Source organism: Marmota marmota, unplaced genomic scaffold (assembly GCF_001458135.2).
Source record: "Marmota marmota marmota unplaced genomic scaffold, marMar, whole genome shotgun sequence".
In the NCBI taxonomy this organism is placed as follows: Eukaryota; Metazoa; Chordata; class Mammalia; order Rodentia; family Sciuridae; genus Marmota; species Marmota marmota.
In genome coordinates this window covers 29,350,733-29,369,525 of record NW_026000082.1, presented here as the reverse complement: position 1 = coordinate 29,369,525, position 18,793 = coordinate 29,350,733, and the positions used below count along the sequence as shown (strand labels likewise).

Sequence of the window (18,793 nt, the reverse complement as noted above, 5' to 3'; positions counted from 1 at the left end):
TGGGGTTCAGCAAACAGCCTGGTGGGGTGGGGCATGCAGGGAAGCTGGAGGTCCAAGGCTTGTGGATGCAAAGGCCCTGGGGCCAAGTCTGACTTGGAGTCAGGAGCCAGGAGCTGAATGAATCCAGCTGCTGGGAAAGTAGGTTAGCGAGTCACATGGGGTCTGGTCCTGGCCCAAGGGGGCATGGCTCCGGGCAAGCTGGGGATGGACCAGCCAGCGGGTCAGGTATAGCAGGGGTCATTCTGTCCTAGGTACAAAGATCCTGGGCCCAGGAGGCTAAGCGCTTGGCCACCCTCTGGTATGGATGGAGCCTCTTGAGAGTTAGAATGGGCGTAGGACTGGAGATCAGAAGGCACTGCCTGCCGCGGAACGGGAGCAGGGGCGGTAGAGAGCGATATTCAACAATCAAATTAGAAACATCACAAATTGCTGGAAATGAGACTGAAACTCTGCTCGGAGCGGGGCAGCGATCGATCAATGGTATCGGCAGGCCTGTCACGCCCTCGCAGATTCATGGAGAAAGTGGCCCCAGCTCCCTCAGCTCCCAGCTTGACACACGTGAGGATGCGTGCTCACCCGCACCAGGATGGCGATGGATGGGGTGGCCAGAGGGGGCCGGCACGGGGGATGGACTCCGAGAACAGCCCTGCTGGCTCCCACATCGTCTCTCTCCATGACTCACGGCTCTGAGTGGTGATTAGAGGGGGAAATGTTGAGAAATATATGCTTACTCCAATCCCACGCTCGATCGGAGTGAAACACACACATCATTAACCATAAAAGTAGGATTAAGACAACAGAGCATTATTTGCAAAGGATAAACAGATATGGACACAAACAGAAACCTGAACAGAAGATGTAAACCTGAACCACGTCTGCGTAGCTCCAGTGCTGCCCAAATGCAGCTTTTCAGCCCTGCCTGGGTCAGGTGGGTCCGCCACCTGACCTGACTCCTCTGCACTTCACAGACTCTGTAAAGGATGTGGTGAGGACTTGAACCTAAGCAACCAACACCCTGCCATTTGGGGGAGCCCAGGGCCCCCCAGAGACGGCTGGAAAGGCCTCAGAGAAGACGCTGAGTAGCCCACAAATTGACAGCATCCGGATACCTGCAACCTCATTGGAAATGCAGAGCGTAGCCTCCCTTGGACCCGCTGAGCTGACTGGGCAGAATCCCAGATGGTCCACATGCAAGAGACAAGACCGAGAAGCCCCCACCTAGATTGCTCTGTCAACCTTGGAAAAACCTGGGGTCTCTTATGATCCACATGAAGAATCACCCCTTCTTTAATGTGGTTTAAAGCTTCAGAATCAAGTGAATGAAAACAAGTGAAATCAACAGTCATTCTGAAGATTGATTTTTTTTTTTTCAAACTGCACATACTTACTCCTCCCCCTGGCTTCCACCTACAGTGTCTGGTACCCCAGGAAGTCAGGGCTGAGGGAGCGGGATCTCCAGGTAGAGCATCAGTGGTGTAGAGCTTCGCCCCCACACCCTTGTGTGGTTAGGGTGGGAATGGGAGACTTGTGGCCCTCAAAGGGGCATCCCCAGAATCTTCAACCTCTGCACTGATGCTTCTAAAAACAGGAAATCAGTGCCTCCCAAGCAGGAAGCACCAATTCTAGCTAGACACACATGAGAAGTGGCTTGGGGTTTGCTCTTCGGCAATGTCCATCTGACAGCTGGAGAGCCACATTTGCTGTCAGAATTTGTGACCTTTCCCCAGGCCTTCAACAACAGTCCTCGTGTCCCCTAAGAGCCTTCTGCCTGAGTCAACGCTCTGAGTCCTTCACTGTCCATCTTACAACATAAACTAAGTTCTTCTTCATTCCGGTCACTCTCGCTTAGATACACTTGAGCTTGCCCATGGCTGTCTTTGGGTTTGGGTGGGGAGGAATGTATGTATGCTTTTCCCTATTCTTTTACATTTAACTTTGGATCAATTGGAAATGCATTGCTATTGTAAAGACAACACAATAACAACGCTACCAAAAAAATCAAATACAAAAGATAAAAAAACAAAAGCCATCTTCGTGCCTATATAATTAGCCCATGGCAGTATTTCCTGCCTGCCTTGTCCACGTGTGTACGGTGTCCTTACATAGCAATGTATATATGTCATGCATGGGCCATACTACAGCCTGTGGTTGTTTTTTAACCTGAACATTTTTCTATGCTGTCCAGTCTTGATCACTGTCCTTAACCCACCCCCCACCCGCCACCGCCGCCACCCCCCGCCCCGAGTGTAACAGAGAATTAACTTCAATCTCCTGAGGTTTGATGAGTTCAGAAGAAAAAGGGAACAGTTTCTCCACCAAGCTTTGAAATGGCCCACGTGACACTCTTCAGACTATAGCCCTCAGGGCTTCATGAATGTGGCCACTCTTTGGAGCCAGGACTCCCTCCCTGTACCAGTATCACCTGCTTGGAGTGTGTGTGTGTGCGGGGGGGGGGCATGCTTAAATGCACAGAGCATTCATTCACTCTCCCACCTCGCAGATGAGAAAGAGAAGTTCAAGGGTCCTTGCTGATGGTCTAAGAGCCAGCAATGGTAGAGCCAGAATTTGAATCCAGGACTGCCCGACTTCAAATCTCTTTTTCGATTCCATAAATTCTCACTGAGATGATGAAGGCCTGTGTTTCTCTCCCGACCCCCCAATAGGCTCTAGAAACGGCAAAAGGCCATCCTGAGGCACCCCCAACCATGTGCTTCAATTATTTCATAAAAGAAAGAAAAAAATAACAAGATACTGCCTTGTCTCAGGGACGTGATCATATTTGGAGAAAGGAAGGAAAAATGAACTTTCCTATAGAGACACCTCAGCCAGGAACATGATTTAGACAACAGCGTAATTTAGACAGCTTATTTTCCATTTGACCAGCCAACATGCATCTGTGCAATTTAGACCTTTTCGGTACCACTCGGGCAACCTGCGTACCCAAGAGTCAACTCAATCCGCTTCTTATCACCTTCCGACGTTGAAAACCCCACCTCCCCTTTCATAATTACTCCAGGCAATCAGCACCAACTGATCAATCAAACAAAGAAAATTGCAGGTTTGAAGCTTTAATTAAATCTATCCGGCACTATCTAATTAAGGAAAATCTTTACTCTTCTACATACTCCAAAATAGAAGGAGCCCACTCCTCCGGGATGCTGCAAATAATTTGCCATGTCAAGGCCTCTGCCCAGCTTACATTGGAGGATGAGCCCAACAGAGAAAGACAGCTATTGTTTTCTCCCTTCCTTTGTGCCCAAGTTCAAGTACATTTCAATATGGAGGGAGATGGGGCTGGCGAAGAAGAATCCTATCTCTGGTCGGCTCCCCATGGACGGAAGCTTGTTCAGGCTGCCAGTTCTCCTGGAGCTTTCTCCTTTCTCCCCCACGAGACAGATCCCCTAAGAGGCTGGAGGGCACTGCTCAGAGCAGGGGCAAGGTGCTGACAACTCACCATCTTATTAGCATAGGGCTTATTCTGACCCTCAGCATTTTTCTCTGCAAAATGATATGAAGACAATGCTTATTGGATTGTTGAGAGGAGTAAATAAAGTACTGTGTCTGGGAAACTTCAACAATCAAACAGAACCGGGGAGCAATAATCAATACGGGGCACTTAAAAGGAGGAGCTTTGTGGTTGGTGGATGTTTTCAGGCCTGTCTTGGTGTGCAGAAAGTCTTTGTGTCTCCATCCCCCACCCACCCTGGGCTTTGACAGCTTCCTACCTTTCTGAATTTCTTTATCTCTGGACACTGGTGAAGTCCTGTTATGATTGAAGCTCAGCTGGATTATCGGAGCTGGGATCTGTGGCTATTTCCTTGGCTTTGTAGGGTTTACCTAAGTCTGAGATGTGCCTTGCGTGTAATATGTGGCTGTAGAATTTTGGACAAGGAGGAGGTTGGATATATCTCCACCAATTGGCCTGAGCATCACGAATTGGTCAGATCACTAGTTGAGAGCCCTTTGGTGCCAAATAATTACAGTGCCACAGCAGAACCATAGGTATAAGCTTCCTCCCTTCTGCCCTTTGACAGGGCTGTCACTGCTTAATCACAGGATAAAGGTGGCAACAGTAATGGGGAGACTGAATCTGGAGGGCACAGTGACACACTCTTCCTAGGTACAGAGGGGATGGCCCGTGTCAGCGCAGGAGAACATTTTCTGTTTTGGGCCAAACTGAAGACACCACATTGCTGTCCTCCAAGAAACTCAGGATCCCGATGGGGTCAGAAGTTGTTTTGATGACCACCAGCGTGACTAGGCTTTGCTGTCTGCATTACCTTTGCCATGTCACCCCGGGAACCCCCACTGAAGCAGCTCCAGGCAGGATCAGTGCCATGGTGTATGCCCAAGTGTCCATCCTGTCACCAGAAGTTGCCCTTAAATTTCCTTCATAAAACCTGTCGGGCCCTTCCTGAGAATGGAAACCCAATGAGCCCCACAATCTGACACAACAGGTCCCTCTGGAGCCACCTGGAGATAGGTGGGGACACTGACTCTTACTCCAGGTTATAACTCAAAAATCACCTCTCCTGTGACAACTTCGTTGGCCACCCTATTAATTAACACCTCTATAACCTCACTCCCCTCTTCCTGGGCATGAACACCCCAGAGCACTGACCTAGAAGTTTTATTTTGTTTTGGTCTATCTGACCCATCCGAATGCGAGGGCCGTGAGGGCGTGGACTTTGGGTTACTGTTCCTCTCCATATTATTAGAGCCTAGGAAAGAATTCTATGACAGTAGATGTCTGAGATATACTGATGGGATGAAATCTTTGTTAAATTCTTATGAGAGGAGAGGAGTAGTGAGATAAGGCCAGGGACTGGGGTCCAAAGGCTGGGAGGAGTGGGCAGGGGAGGGTCCCACTCACCCCCTTCATCCTTTACCACATCTCCACCCAAAACCCCTCAGGAACACAGTGAGTGTCCGAAGGCCTAGAACATACCAGGCATGTGACTCTTGCTGAGGATACGGTATGGACACCAGCATGAGGTCTACCCCAGGATGACATTAAATTCAGTCATCCTCCCTTAGCCACAGGAGGTTGGTTCCAGGACCAACCACAGATGCCCAAACCCTCAGATGCTCAAGCCCTTCCTATAAGTGATGAATAGGGCTGGGCACAGTGGCGCACGCCTATAATCCCAGTGGCTAGGGAGGCTAAGACAGGAGGATCAAGAGTTCAAAGCCTGCCTCAGCAATGGTGAGGCACTAAGCAACTCAGTGAGACCCTGTCTCTAAATAAAATACAAAATAGGGCTGGGGATGTGGCTCAGTGGTCAAGTGCCCCTGAGTTCAATCCCCCTCCCTCCAAAAAAGTGATTAGTAGTATCTGCATAGAATCTTCTGTCATCTCCCTATATACTTTAAATCACTTGTAGATAACTAATAGTAGCTAATACAATGTAATTGCTATGTAAATAATCGTTATACTGTACTGTTTAGGGAATAATAACAAGAAAAAATCTGTACACGTTGATTACCGATACAGGTTTTCTTTCTGAATACTTTTGGTCCCCGGTTGGTTGAACCTATGGATAACTGGAGTTAACTGTATCTAAAAAACCATGCAGAAGGAATCATTACTCCCAAAAGAAAAAAATAGGGTGGTGCCGTGCCAATTAATAATATTGGCTCATTACTGTGACAAAGGTACCTACCATATGAGCATAAGATGTCAATAAGGGAAAGAGCTGGGATGGGGGACGTGGGGCTTCCCTGCATTATCTTCACAACTTTTCAATAAATTAAAACTATTTTTGTTTTTGTTTTGATTAAATGATTATTCTTTAGAAAAGTAATAAATAAATAAATAAATAAATAAATGCAAGGCTCCTTGAGCTTCGGTATCAGGCCATACTGGAGGGAACGCGGGCAGTATCGGGAAGACCAGGACCAGGCTGTTCTGTCACCAAGGCAAGAGATGACGCTGGGCCAGGGAGGCACAGAGAAGGTAGTTGGAAGAGACGAACTTCTGGATAGAACAATAATTATAATATGATATCATTTACTGAGCGTTTGCCATTTGTCCAGAATTTTCTGGGTATGTAAAACCTGGGAGGTTCGAATCTCCACAAATGCTCTAGGAGGCAGGAACTGTTACAACTCAACTTTGCAGATGTAGAAATTGAGACAAAGTGGCTTTCTCAAAGTCATGCTGCCAGCGAGAGGCAGAGCAGGGACTTGAACCCAGGTAGACAGGCTCTAAACACAACCCCCACACTCCAGGATGTGGGCTAGGGATCACCAGAACCTATCTCAATGCCAAGAAGAACCCAGAACATGTCAGGAGCACCAAAAAAATGCTTAAAAAAAAATCACACCTTACAGTTCCGTCATGGCCTAATGCTTAGGCACAAAGGCCAGACCATCCACGAGCTTCATCTCCCCGGAAGCAAATATGGCCACGTGTCAGTTTTGCAAAGTGAATGGACTCTGCTGTCCTGAATCCCCACCTACCTGGCATTTCTAAATGCCAGGACTCAGAGCTGCCCATGGCTAAGGAAACTCTAGCTGCAGTGACAGATAAACCCTGGACTCCCAGAGGGCTAAGTTCATGGGCAAACTGGTTTCTCACTCGCGTAAAACCCTGTCAATCAGCAGTAGGTGGGAAGGGGTCAGTTCTGCTCCATGGAGTCATTCAGCATCCAGGATTCTCCTGGCTTCTGACTGGAGGGGAGGAGAGACAGTAGAGGCCTACAGGGGAGGTTTCCTGAGCTCTGGAGGGGTGAAGTCTGGAGGGGTGCATGTTGCTTCTGTCCATTTCTCCTGACCACTAAGTCAGGTGGCCCCACCTGGTGGGGCTAGGAACTATTACCTCTGGCTGGGTATCTTCTTCCCCTGACGGGTCCTCATCGTAAAAGAGGAGCAAGACTGCTGGTGGGCTCTTCACCTCCCTGCCACACGGCTTAACATGGAATGGGAAAATGGGCCCTCAAGCCAAAGACACAGGGTGGCTTTGTTAAAGGAGCCAAGAGCAGGGCCTGAGTGGACAGAAACAACCCCAGACCATGGGGGCACCGTATAGCCCATCTTCACACATCCCTGGTGTTCTTGGTCACACAATTTCAGGACTGGAGGTGGCTGTGGCACTCTTCTGGACTTTGATCCACATCTTGTAAGTCAAAAGGACACAGCTGGCCTTGAAAAAGGACAGGAATGAGTGACAATCATACAGAAACCAGTGGTCTGGTCTCCAGGGGCCAGTCCTGGCTCTTGGTACCACAAGGCAGCTCATCCACCTGAGAGTGAAATAATTTGGCTCTTGGTTCGCTTAAAGGATAACAGTGGGTTTTCCTTTAGATTTAACTGTCTTTCCTAGAGATAAAGAAATCAACACTTGGGCATCTGCTTATTTGGGGACCATTTCTGCCAATAAAGAAACGAAGGTAAGGCTATGATTAATTACAAGTCCAAACCTGCCTCTACCCTGAGGACAACATCCCTGGGTTCTCTGGGTCCTTGGCACAGCAATTTCTGTTGCCACAAACATTCAGGAAATAAGAGTTAAGGATCAAGAAGAGGATGCTGTCCTAGCTCAGCAAAGCCCAGTGGGCAGCCACTTGCAAGGAAGTGCAGATGAGAGCCTGGAGGTGGCCAGCTCCATTCGAGGGAATGCTGAATCTCTGACCAACAAGGCACCGTGGTCAGGGCATTCCTGAGAAGGGGCACCGGCAGCTCAGACTTTGGGCCTGAGCCGTGGGCTCCACAGGACCCTATATCTTGCCTGTTACTGAACAGCAGGCTTGGCAAATGAACAAGGTGAGTCTTTGCTACAAATTGACTTTGACCTTGAACCACAGGTTCCTACTGTGAATGAAAATATTGCTCAGGACCCCGACACTGCTGCCCACCTGGCTTTGTAAATCACCTGCTACCAACCCCTCCCCCTACCACGTCCGCCCAGACCCCCACTTTGGCAGTAGATGAGGGAGCACATGGTACCCCATGGGTCAGTGCAATTGCTTTCCAGAACCCCAAGCCTGAAAGACCCCACTCCCTCCTCTTCCAAATCCCCGTCAGCTGACTTGTGTGAACTTGGGTGTGAAGCAGATCTGGGAGTTGGAATATGTGCCACGATGTGTCCAGCCTCTCCAGGCCTCCGTTTCCTTAGCCATTAAAATGGAGGTCATAATTCTTACTTCTAGGAAGATCACGAAGATGGAAATACAGCATCAAAAGCACGTGGCATGCTACAGGTAAATTTTCATTCCAACCTCCTGACCCTCTTCTAAGATCGTCTGAATCATCAGAATTCACAGTTTAAGGGGCAAACTGAGGGTTGCTCCTAAAAATCCTGTCTCGTCTCCTTGGCCCTGTAGGACGTCCCAGATGCTCCAAGCCCACAGTTGGGGATGGTGACCTTGCTGAGGACCTCAACAGGTATCCTCCCACTCCAGGGCTGGCCTGGTGAAGGATCCGAAAGAAAGCTGATGGTAGCGACCCTGCTCCGTGGGCTGCTAGTCTGTCCCATGAAGCTCTGTCCAGCAGTAAAGCTGATTTTGACCTTGAAAGCCCACCTCAGCCGCCTCCTTATTCGTCACAGATAACTGTCCTGATGAAATACACAGCTCCCACCATAGGGTTTGCCTCAGGATGCAAATTTGCCAGCGTTTAGGGTGAATCAGGCATATTTACTTTTCTGATGTTAGGGGTTTGATAAAATCCATAATGTCTTTGGCCTCAAGCCCTCTTCCTATTAATTATTAAACCCTTGTGTGTTTCGAGGGTAATTGAATCCGTGTTTCTAATTAGTTTACACTTAATTCATCAGAACAATTTTTAAAGGGCTGATGGATGTCCCAATAAGCCTCATGGGCAGTCTAATGAATCTTTATTTAAAAAGAAATTGGACACCTACCAAACTGTTAACAGTGGTTACCTCTGGGGAATGGGGCTGGGACAAGGGCCTGGAAGAGGAGGCACTGGGAATTTTTCTCTCTGTACACTGTGTGCTGCTTGACTTTTCCAATGTGGCGAGTGCCCATGACTTTGACTATTTCAGAGAAACTGCTGAGAAAGGAAAATGGGTTGGGAAATGAAATCCATGCAATGAAACCAGAGCAGTAAGAAGGCATCGTGGGTGGGCAAAAGCCTGGTTTCTGGCTCTAAGAGACCATAGTTCCCACCTCCTCTAGCCATTTAGCAGATTAGAGACCTTGGATGCTTACTTAACAGGTTTAGTAACTACCCACTACTTTAGGAGCGTGTTGCTGAATGATTAGATGACATGCATAATGCCAAGTTAAAATCTTACTGCATGTCCCCACCTCTCTTGGGATGTGTGTCAGGCTCCCACAAGGCCCCTGGTCATCTGGCCCTGGCCATTCTCCCACTTTCCCACTACACTCCTGCTACAGGGAATCAATCTTCATTAATCTGTCAATCTGCAGGTCACCTTCCTGTGGATTTTTTCCTGGACCCGTGTGCATGCTCTTTTCTCCGTTTGAAACACTTCCTTTACCCCTCCCTCTATGCCCTATCGGGGATTCCTTCCTTCTGAGAACATTCATTGATTCACTCCCTTTAGAAATATTTGTTGAGCATCTACTATGTGCCAGGCACTGTGTTAGTTCCTGGAGTCACAGTGGAAAGTGAAAGAGAAGGAGTTCCTGTAAATATGGAGCTTGTTGTCTTGATGGGAGATGGACATGTGTTGAAAAACCATGAACATGGGAAACCACAAAGGATGGATGTGGGGCCATCTGAGCAGGTATTCCAGGATGGTTAGGCCAGGAGGTGGGGAAGGTGTGTCCAAGAAGGATTCCCTGGGTGAGGAAGTGACCACTGAGCTGAGACATGAAGGGTCAGTAAGAGATAAACAAATACAGGGGGGCAGCCAGAGCCAGGGCATCACAGACCTACAGACAAGCCTCGGCTTCCTGGGTCCCCGAGCTGATCAAGCTCCACTGTCTGCCTGATCCCGCATCTGTCTCCCTCAAGATCCTGTAAGTTCCTTGAAGGCAGAAGCTGTCTTGTTAACTGTTGTGTCTCCAACACCTGGCACTCCCAGTAGGCATTCAATGAATGTCAAATCATCAATGACAAGTGAATCAACGAATGTGTGGCAGGCACATAATGGGTGTTCAGTGTCACCATGTCTTCCTCGCCCTCTCCGGCGTCTCTGCTCTGTTTCAGTCCTAAACAAGGACGTTCCCCTCATTCTCTGCGTCCTCTTGGTCACCTCTTGTCCACCAGAGCACATTCCTGAAGGACTCTGGGCAGAGGACCCTCCAAGGACAACCCTATTGATGTGCAAGGCACACTTCGTAAGGAATCCATCAGGCAGGTCCTTTGGGGGCCTCTGCTGTGATACGTATTCATAAGTTGACAGTAAATCTGGCAAATTTGTAGATTTTTACAACTTCCAAACAGGTGTCTAACGCCAGTTGAGCGAAATCTGCAACCAGCTCCAAATGACAGAAACTGCATTCCACCTTAGGCTGATGACAGAATGTGTATTGCCAGGAAGCAGGGGAACGAGTCATAGTGTTTCCCATAACTTGAGCCCAAACGTCTAAATTAAGGGATGCTTAGCTGTGCTTAACGGGCGCCGTCATCACTAGCACCCTATAAACCCTCCGATACACGGCGATGCGGTTTATTAGCAGCGCCTCCATAGATTCTGTTTGCTCGTGTTCCATTAGAAAAACTTCATCCCACATTTAACAGCAATGCAATCGGATGTGTGCCAGCACGGAAAGGCCATCTAATTGGGCCAAAGCAGAGACATGGGGATTGTTTCAGTAATTCCTCCAGGCAGGGCTGACTCTGCATTATCCGGAAGGCTCTTTGTTCTTTTCTTGCTAATTTCCAAACTCCTACAGGGCTTCCCAGCCTTCAGGAAGCACTCCTACCCCGTCCCCCACCCTGATCCATTCTGAGAAGGATCTGATCAGCTTCTATTGTAAATTTAATTTCAAGCAGCCAGACGCTGCCTTCTGGCACCCTGGGATGTGGCTGCCTGTGAATAGCACTAGATGAAATGTGAGACGCTTTCAAGGAGATGGCTCTGAACTCCTGATGGAAAAAGGGAGGCGCTGGGAGATGAATGGCATCTGCATATGGCACAAGCTGTGTGCACCGTGCCTATTGGCAGCTCTGCATCGGCGACGCCAGGTGAGGCTGTCAGGACACAGCATCGCTGAGGTTGCCCCATTTTGCAGAAGGGGAAACTGAGGCTCAGGTGGGTTAACTGGGTTGCCCAAGGTCACTGACATAGAAGGAGGATTAGAGGACATGCACGTCTGAAGTTAAGGCTGTAACTCCTCAAATGGACCAAACTCGGGTTCTCGAGCTCAGCACTACCACGTTGGGGACCAGCTAGGTCTTTGCCATGGGCCACAGTCCTGTACATGTGGGGTGTTCAACATGTCCTGGGCCCCAGCCTACTAGATGCCATTAGCACCCCTGAACTTGTACAGTTCTGTGGCAACCCAAAGTGTCCCCCAACATGGCCAAGTGTCTCAACACAGCCAAGTGTCCCCCAACACAGTCAAGGAGGGCAAGACTGCCTTCAGTGGAGAATGGCTGTTCTACCTTATGAATTTCAAATTTATGGGAGGTTTCTGCCTTTGCTTAATCACATTTTCTAGTTTTGTTTTCTACGAACATATGCGTGTTCCTTTATTTATGTCTTACTGTAGTTCAAAACAGTTTACACACTTTATTTAATTCTCACCAACTAGCAATGAGGTACATCCTGATGCACCCACTTTACAGATGAGGCACCGAGGGTAAGAGCACAAACAACCTGCCGGCCCCTCCTGGCTGGGAGATGCTGGAGCCCGAGCTCACGTCATGCACGGGCAAGAGCAGTGAGGCTCCACCACTGAGGCTCCACAGGGCAGAGAACACAGCAGGAGGCTCAGCTCCAGCCCCGGGGCTTAGTTTCTATAAGGGGGAGCTCACTGCTCACAAGGCAGCCCAGGAACAAGCTGTGGGAGAACGGTGGGCCTCAAAGGGCGAGAGGTGACTCTTCAACATCCATAAATAAGGTAAGAAGACAAGAGTGTTGGGCGGAAGGGGAGAAAAGAGAGATGCATTAAGAATGCAGTGAGAACAGCAACTGCTAACCATGTGCCTGTTGAGTTTCAGAGAATAAGTACAGAAAGCTCCCAGGTGACACAAGCAGAGAGAAACCTGCTGCAGGCCTCTTGGTGATCCTGTCCCACCATCTGCCTAGGAGGAGATGGCTGGGGGGTGGGGAGGATTATGGAGGAATCAGTAACGCGCCGATACGTCACACGCATACTCCATGCACACACAGGCATGTGCATTTTACATAAACATGGTGTACAAATACGATATGCATATACATGATGCATACATAGATGTTACATGCATACCCATGAAGCATGGCACATGTACACCTTACATGCATGCGTGTGATACATAATACACTTTACATGCATATGCATGGCTCCTTGCATGCAAAATGAATGGCTCCCTGAGCCCAGGGCTTTCTTCGTGGTCTTTCTACCATGCCCAAAGTTCTCCAATCTCAAAAGTCTGCAGGGAGGACACAGATGGAGAATCAGACAGGCCCCAAGGGCCCCCAGAAAGGACTGAGCACTAGATCCTACACACAGGACAGAAAGAGATGCAAACGATGTTTAAGAACCACTTAAGGATCTGCAGCTGAGGGATCCCTTATAACCACCCCGGCAGACGGGTCACTGTCCCCTCCATTTCACAGATAAGGCTTGGGGAAGACCAAACTTTGCATGAGTTCAAAATTTTAATAAATGCAGAGCCTTAGGGCTTGGGGATGTAGCTCCAAGGTGGAGAGCTTGCCTAGCATGTGGGGGGCCCTGAGAGGCATCCCCAGCACTGCAAAAAATTAAAAAAAAAAATGAATAAATAAATACCGAGCTTTACTAGGTACACGTCTAGGTCTGTCCCCATCTATTATACCCTGCCACTTCACAGGAAAATAAGGTAAGAAGTGGCCCACCTGTTCTGCTAGCCGAGAGAGGAAAAGCGTCAGTGTGACAAATGGTAGGCCAGAAGGACACTTTTTCCTGGGGACGGGAGTTCACCACAGGATGGTCAGGTCTGTCTTCTGTTGCCCAGCTAGAGGGCACAGTCCCCCACACCCTCCTTTCCTTTGTTTTCTTCTGTTCACAGTCCCCACAGGTCCACTCCTGACTCCGAAGGCGACTCTTTAACTTCGCACAAACCCACACGTCTTTCTTCTCCATTGCTCTAACCCAGGCGACCACCATCTCCTGCCCAGCCTGACAGCTGCCAGTCTTCCCCCACCCGCAAGGTGACTTCCACACTGCAGCCAGACCAGGCCCAAATCCTCTGCCTGAAAACTTTTATTAGACGGGTATTGACAAAATATCTACTGATAACATATACATCACGGTGGAAAACTAAATATTTCCCCCACTACAATCAGTAACAAGACAAAGTTTCTGCTCTGACCATTTCCATGCAATTCAAAGGAGGATCTAATCAATGCAGTCATAAAAAAAAGGAAAAATAAAAAGAAAAGGCATCCACACTAGAAGAGAGAAACAAAAATTGCTACTATTCACAGATACAAACAATATTATTTGAACTAATAATGAATTCAGCAAGATCATAGGACGTGAGTGAATATACAAAAATCAACTGCATTTCTATTTATCGGCCCTGACTAGTCCACAAATCAGATTTTTAAAAGTATTCTATTCACAGCGGCATCAAAACAGTAAAAGCTTTTATAAGAGAAATTTCTAGCTCAAGATGGAGAGCAAAGACTCCATGTCAAACTCCCATTCCACCTGACCCCAAGATTCTCAGGAAAGTGACCTGAGACAGACAGCATATTTACGTCCACCTTGAAAACTAAGAAAAAGAGACAAGATACCGACGTGCCACGGAATGCCAAGGCATTTCTCCAAGATGCAAAGCCAGTGAGATTCCATTAAGAAGGTTAGCAAGGCAGGATGTTGACAGAGAAATGCAGCTTAAAATAGGTTTTAAAGAAGTAACTTGAAGCACTTGTAGTATAGAAATCACAGAAAAAGCACAGAAAACTTGTACTTGAAGACAGGGAAAGGGAAGTAACAGCAAGAAAGCTTAAAAATAGAAAGCACTAAATATCATAGAGAAGCACATATATCAGTTGTCACCAAAAAAAGGTGAGGGGACTAAACTTTCCTGTTAAAGAATAAAGATTTTCTGTGAGAATTTTTTTATAAAACTCCAACTCTATTTTTCTATCCCTAGACAATGACAGATGTATTAAAGAGAGAGGAACAGGCAAAGATGGACCCAATAAATTCAAAAGGAAAAGAAAATGGGAAGAGAAACCTGGCAATATTCGATTCCAAGCAGAACTGGAGGTATAAAAAAAAAAAAAAAAAAAAAAACTTGAAGGATAAAGATAATTTGTATGTTGAAAAAATATAAAACTCACTGTGAAAATAGGATGTTTACAAATATTAAGGGGCCAAAGATATAGCATCCGAATCTATAAATTAAAACTTAGAAATAACAGAAGAAACTGAAAAATAAAAAAACAGTTAAAATGTGAGACGAATATATTGGTCTTGACAAATACCAATTAGCCCACAAATAAGAAATTAGAGCAACTGTATGTCATGAATAACATGAATTTTTACCCTTTGACTGAAGAATATCTGTTCTTTCCCAATAGTCATAGAACATTTACCCCAAAAATTATCTTATACAAAGGAGGGGGAAGTCAACAAATTCTCCAAAGTAGAAATCATAATGCGATCTTAATGCAATAAAGCTAGGTAATATTTTTTGAGTATAAGCAAATATTACTTGAAAATTTGAGGGGAAAAAAAACCCCCTAGAGTCAAAGAGAGAACAAAACTGCAATTAGAAACTCTTTCTGAAATAACAACTACCCATCAAAATTGATGGGATATGGTCAAAGTTGTACTTAGGGGAAAATGCCTCTTAATGTTTTTATTATCAAACAAGAAATAATGGAACTAATTCAATTCACGAAATCAGCGTAAGAGCAACATCGGCCTAAGGTAAGTGGGAGAAAAGAATGGATAAAGATAAAAGTAGAAATCAATATGTGAGATAATAGAAGAGGAATGAAATTGATAGCCCTAGCTCTGGGACTTTAAAAAGGCCAATAAAATAGGCAAAGTTCTGGAAAGACTAATGGAGTAAAAGAAAGGAAACACCAAGCCAAGGAGAAGATGGCGGAAGGGAGGTAGCCCAGACACTGGAAAGATGGACAGGTACGGTGCCAGGTAATTAGTAAGGATGAGTGAGTCCCTAGACAAACATGCAGACAAGAACTGATTCATGAGGAAGAAGAAAACCTAAGTAGACTAATAACTAGGGAAAAAGAAAAATGTTCACAACCATCCAAAGGTCCACACCCCCAGAGAAGCCCCACTCCAACACCCCCAAGGACAGCATATTCCAATGTTATTCAGATTATCCTCTGGGCCTTCCCCTGGGCAAACCCTGCATGCCCTTGGCTACTACTGAAATGAACTGAAATGAGCAGACCAGGTGAAGAATCTAACTAAGCAGGGTGAAGGCAAAGAACCCCAGATCCTCCTTCTCAAACTGGGCTGGCTGGCCAGGGAAGACTGTTGGGCTGTGCCAGGGCAGGACCACCCTCCTAAAGGCCTTTATATTCCCTGTACCCAGAGCGTGGAAGCATTCCCCAGATGCCCAGACAGAGATGCCATGCGTGACCCTCCATGATTCTGCTGTCTTCTCCTGAGAAAGGTCTTCCCCCAGTGCCCTAGAGAACCCCAACATCGCTCCTGGACCCCACGTGCATGCTTGGTCTCCCTAGTGTGATGGGCAGGGTGTGTGCATACCTGTCTTCCCATTAGCACATACACTCCGTGAAGGCAGGGGCTTCGTTTTGCTCACTGCTGTGTTTACAAGTGCTCAGACAGTGCCAGGACATAGTAGGTGCTTGTGAAATATTTATGGGACAAATGAGCAAAGAGGACTGTTGTGGTTTGGATAAAAAGCTCATGTGTGAGACAATGCCAGGTTTGGAGGAGAAATGACTGGGTTATAGCCTTAACCTAATCAGTGAATTAATCCCTGGTGGGATTAACTGGATGGTGATTAGAGGTGGGTGGGATGTGGCTGGAGGAAGTGGTTCATTAGGGGCCTGGCTATCGGGTATATATTTTGTATCTGGTGAGTGGAGTCTTTCTCTCTCTCTGCTTTCTGATCATCATGTGGACCGCTTCCCTCTACCACACTGTTCCGCCATGATGTGCTGCCTTACCTCGAGCCCTGGGGACTGGAGCCTACTGTCTGTGGATTGAGACCTCTGAAACTGTGTGCCCCTAAATGAACCCTTCCTCCTGTACAGTTGTTCTGGTAAGGTCTTTTAGTCACAGTGGCAGAACACCTGGCTAAAACGAGGGCTACTCTTGTCCCTTTAACGTAGTTTCACTGAACACCTAGCAAGTGCCTCACTCTGCCCATCTCCAGGGAAGATGGATGAGCCACGTCTAAACCTGAATGGGTTGGACCCTTGCTGCAGCCCTCCCATCTCACCTGTGCACTGCCCCGAGAGGGCAGGGAGAGGGAGAGAAGAGGGCGGGGTCCACCCTGCAGATGTGATGTGACCCCACTCTGGGAACCCAGAGGCCCGGGCTCAGAAGCATCTTAAACAAAGCCTGGAGATGAAACCCAGGGCTGGGAAAGCTCATTAATGCACCAGCCATTAGAGGCAATTAGGCTTCCCTTGACTCTGAAGTCATTAACCCCTTGGTTCCCGGGGAGCGGGGAAGCCTGGCTACAGGACAGGGCCAGGCTTGTGATGGAGCACTTGCAGAGCTACCACTCTGGGGCCTTTGCCTTCACCCCCAAATGCTTGCCCTTCCTGCAGAGGGTGGAAGCCCTGGCGCCCTGTCTCCCTCCTGGTGTGTCATCTTTCCACCTTGGGACACCATTCAGGGGCACAGGACAGCCATCTCACCTGCTCCACAATTTTGTCTTTTATCTGCTGGCATGGCATCGAGAGGGTGAGAACTCACCCAAACTCCCAATTTCTAAAAGTGCTTTTACTAGCGCATCACCGTTACCCACCGCAGCAGGTTCATCTCAGCAGACGTGCAGGTTCCCAGTACGTCCTCCTCCCCCCCTTGCCCCTGCCCTTGCTCCCCTTCTTCCACTCTGCTGGTCTTCTACAGGTTTATGTTTCATAATCGGTACTTTATAGATAAGCAGGAAAGTGGAATCGCTGTGGTATGTTCATATACCTACATAGCATAATTTGCTCGATTTCATTCTGCCGTCCCCCTTTTCCTCTCCCTCCTCCTTCCCCCTCACTTTCCTTCCTATCCTCTGCCCATCTCCCTACTATTTTCATGGGGGACCCCCTAATACTTTTTTTCACTTATTGTCTAGCCTTCCCCTAGGAAAAAAAAATTTCTGGCTTATGTCCCTTAGCAGGATGTTCTCCAGTGCCACCCAGTTACTAGCACATGCCATAGCTCATTCTTCTTTGTGGCTGAGTGAAGCTCCACGGTGTATAGATACCACATTTTCTTTGTCCGTTCCTCTGCCAAGCTCCCAATTCTACACTCAGAGTCAAGGCCACCCAAATGCAAGGCAAATTTCAGCAAAGTATTCGTGGTTTTGAATGCATCATGCAAGAGATACTCATCACCCACAGCCTGCATTCCCCACATCTGTGGGGTCCAAAGGGGAAAAAAAAATAGTTCTGTCTGTGCAAAGACTAGACACCAACAGATGCCCACACATACGTGCAAAGCCAGTTTCAATAGAAAGATCTGCATTTCTCCATACTCCTTTTATGTTTTCCGTGTGATTTTCCCTACTCATCAGTCTTGCTGATTGGATACTCTGAAATAGGGGAAGGAAATTAGGAGCCTCAAAAAAGCAGAGGAGTGGAAGGAAAGCCCCATAAAAACAGAAGCCAGTGCTGATGACCATGAGCCTTTCAGCCCTATCCAGTGACCTCCTCCTCCCTGCAGCTTGGACGAGGACCCAACTGGGTGCCATGGGGAGGGCAGAGAGGGTGGTACCTGGTTCGCAGGTTCTCTGGCTGGGGTGGGCCATCGAATACTGACAGGACATCAAAGTCCTCTTCCAGGGCGAAGGACTGGAACACGAGTTGGATCCTGTGCTGGTCCTCGGCGGTGATGGTCCACGTGCAGTTGGCATAATTGGGGTAGCCATACGGGAACCCTGGGCTCTCCACTGTGCCATTGGGACCCTGCAGTTGGAACGTGCAATTCTGGCCTGGGAGAAAGAAAGGAAGCAGTCAGTGTGGCCAGAAGAACTTACAGAAGCTTCTAGAAAGAAGGAAGCAATGTGTTCAAGAACCACCGACCCACTTTTCCAGGTGCTTCCTAGGGACCAACCGTGTGCTTGCCCCAGAGGAACAGGAGATGGGAGACCAAAGGGGCCTGTGACCAGGTGGTCGGTTGTGCATTGCTCTAGTCAAGCCTTAGAACAAGTCTGTGGGGTAGGACACCAAGGCTAAAGTGCCCCAGAGCCATTCGAACCTCCTCCCTGTGGCCTGACTCTCAGCTAATGCCCTCCCACCCTGCATAGAAAAGAGAAGCCATCAAGGGATTCCCCCTCATCCCAAAGTTAGCCCTTCTAGCTGTCCTCATTCCTCCTTCAGAGGGACCCCCTCTCCATCGCCATGTCACCCTCCCCACAGGCCAGTTCCTTCCATCCTTCCCTACTGTCCAAGAACCTGCCTCTCTCAAACCTGTTCCATCCTCTCTCCACTGGAAACTTCCCATTGTGAAGGTCCCAAGACTCCCACCCCACCCCTCCAGGCCTCCCCGGCCTC

The 18,793-nt window shown here is 48.0% G+C and overlaps 1 protein-coding gene across 3 annotated transcripts in view; it reads right to left on the bottom strand.

Moving 5' to 3' along the window:
- The window catches only part of Csmd2 (CUB and Sushi multiple domains 2), a 546,044-nt gene that overhangs the window by 469,737 nt on the left and 57,514 nt on the right, over positions 1 to 18,793 (bottom strand). For all 3 annotated transcript variants that reach the window (XM_048815794.1, XM_015485297.2, XM_048815793.1), the window contains exon 2: positions 18,015 to 18,231. In XM_048815794.1, coding sequence (XP_048671751.1) covers positions 18,015 to 18,231 — 217 coding nt within the window. The remainder of the gene's footprint in view (positions 1 to 18,014; positions 18,232 to 18,793) is intronic.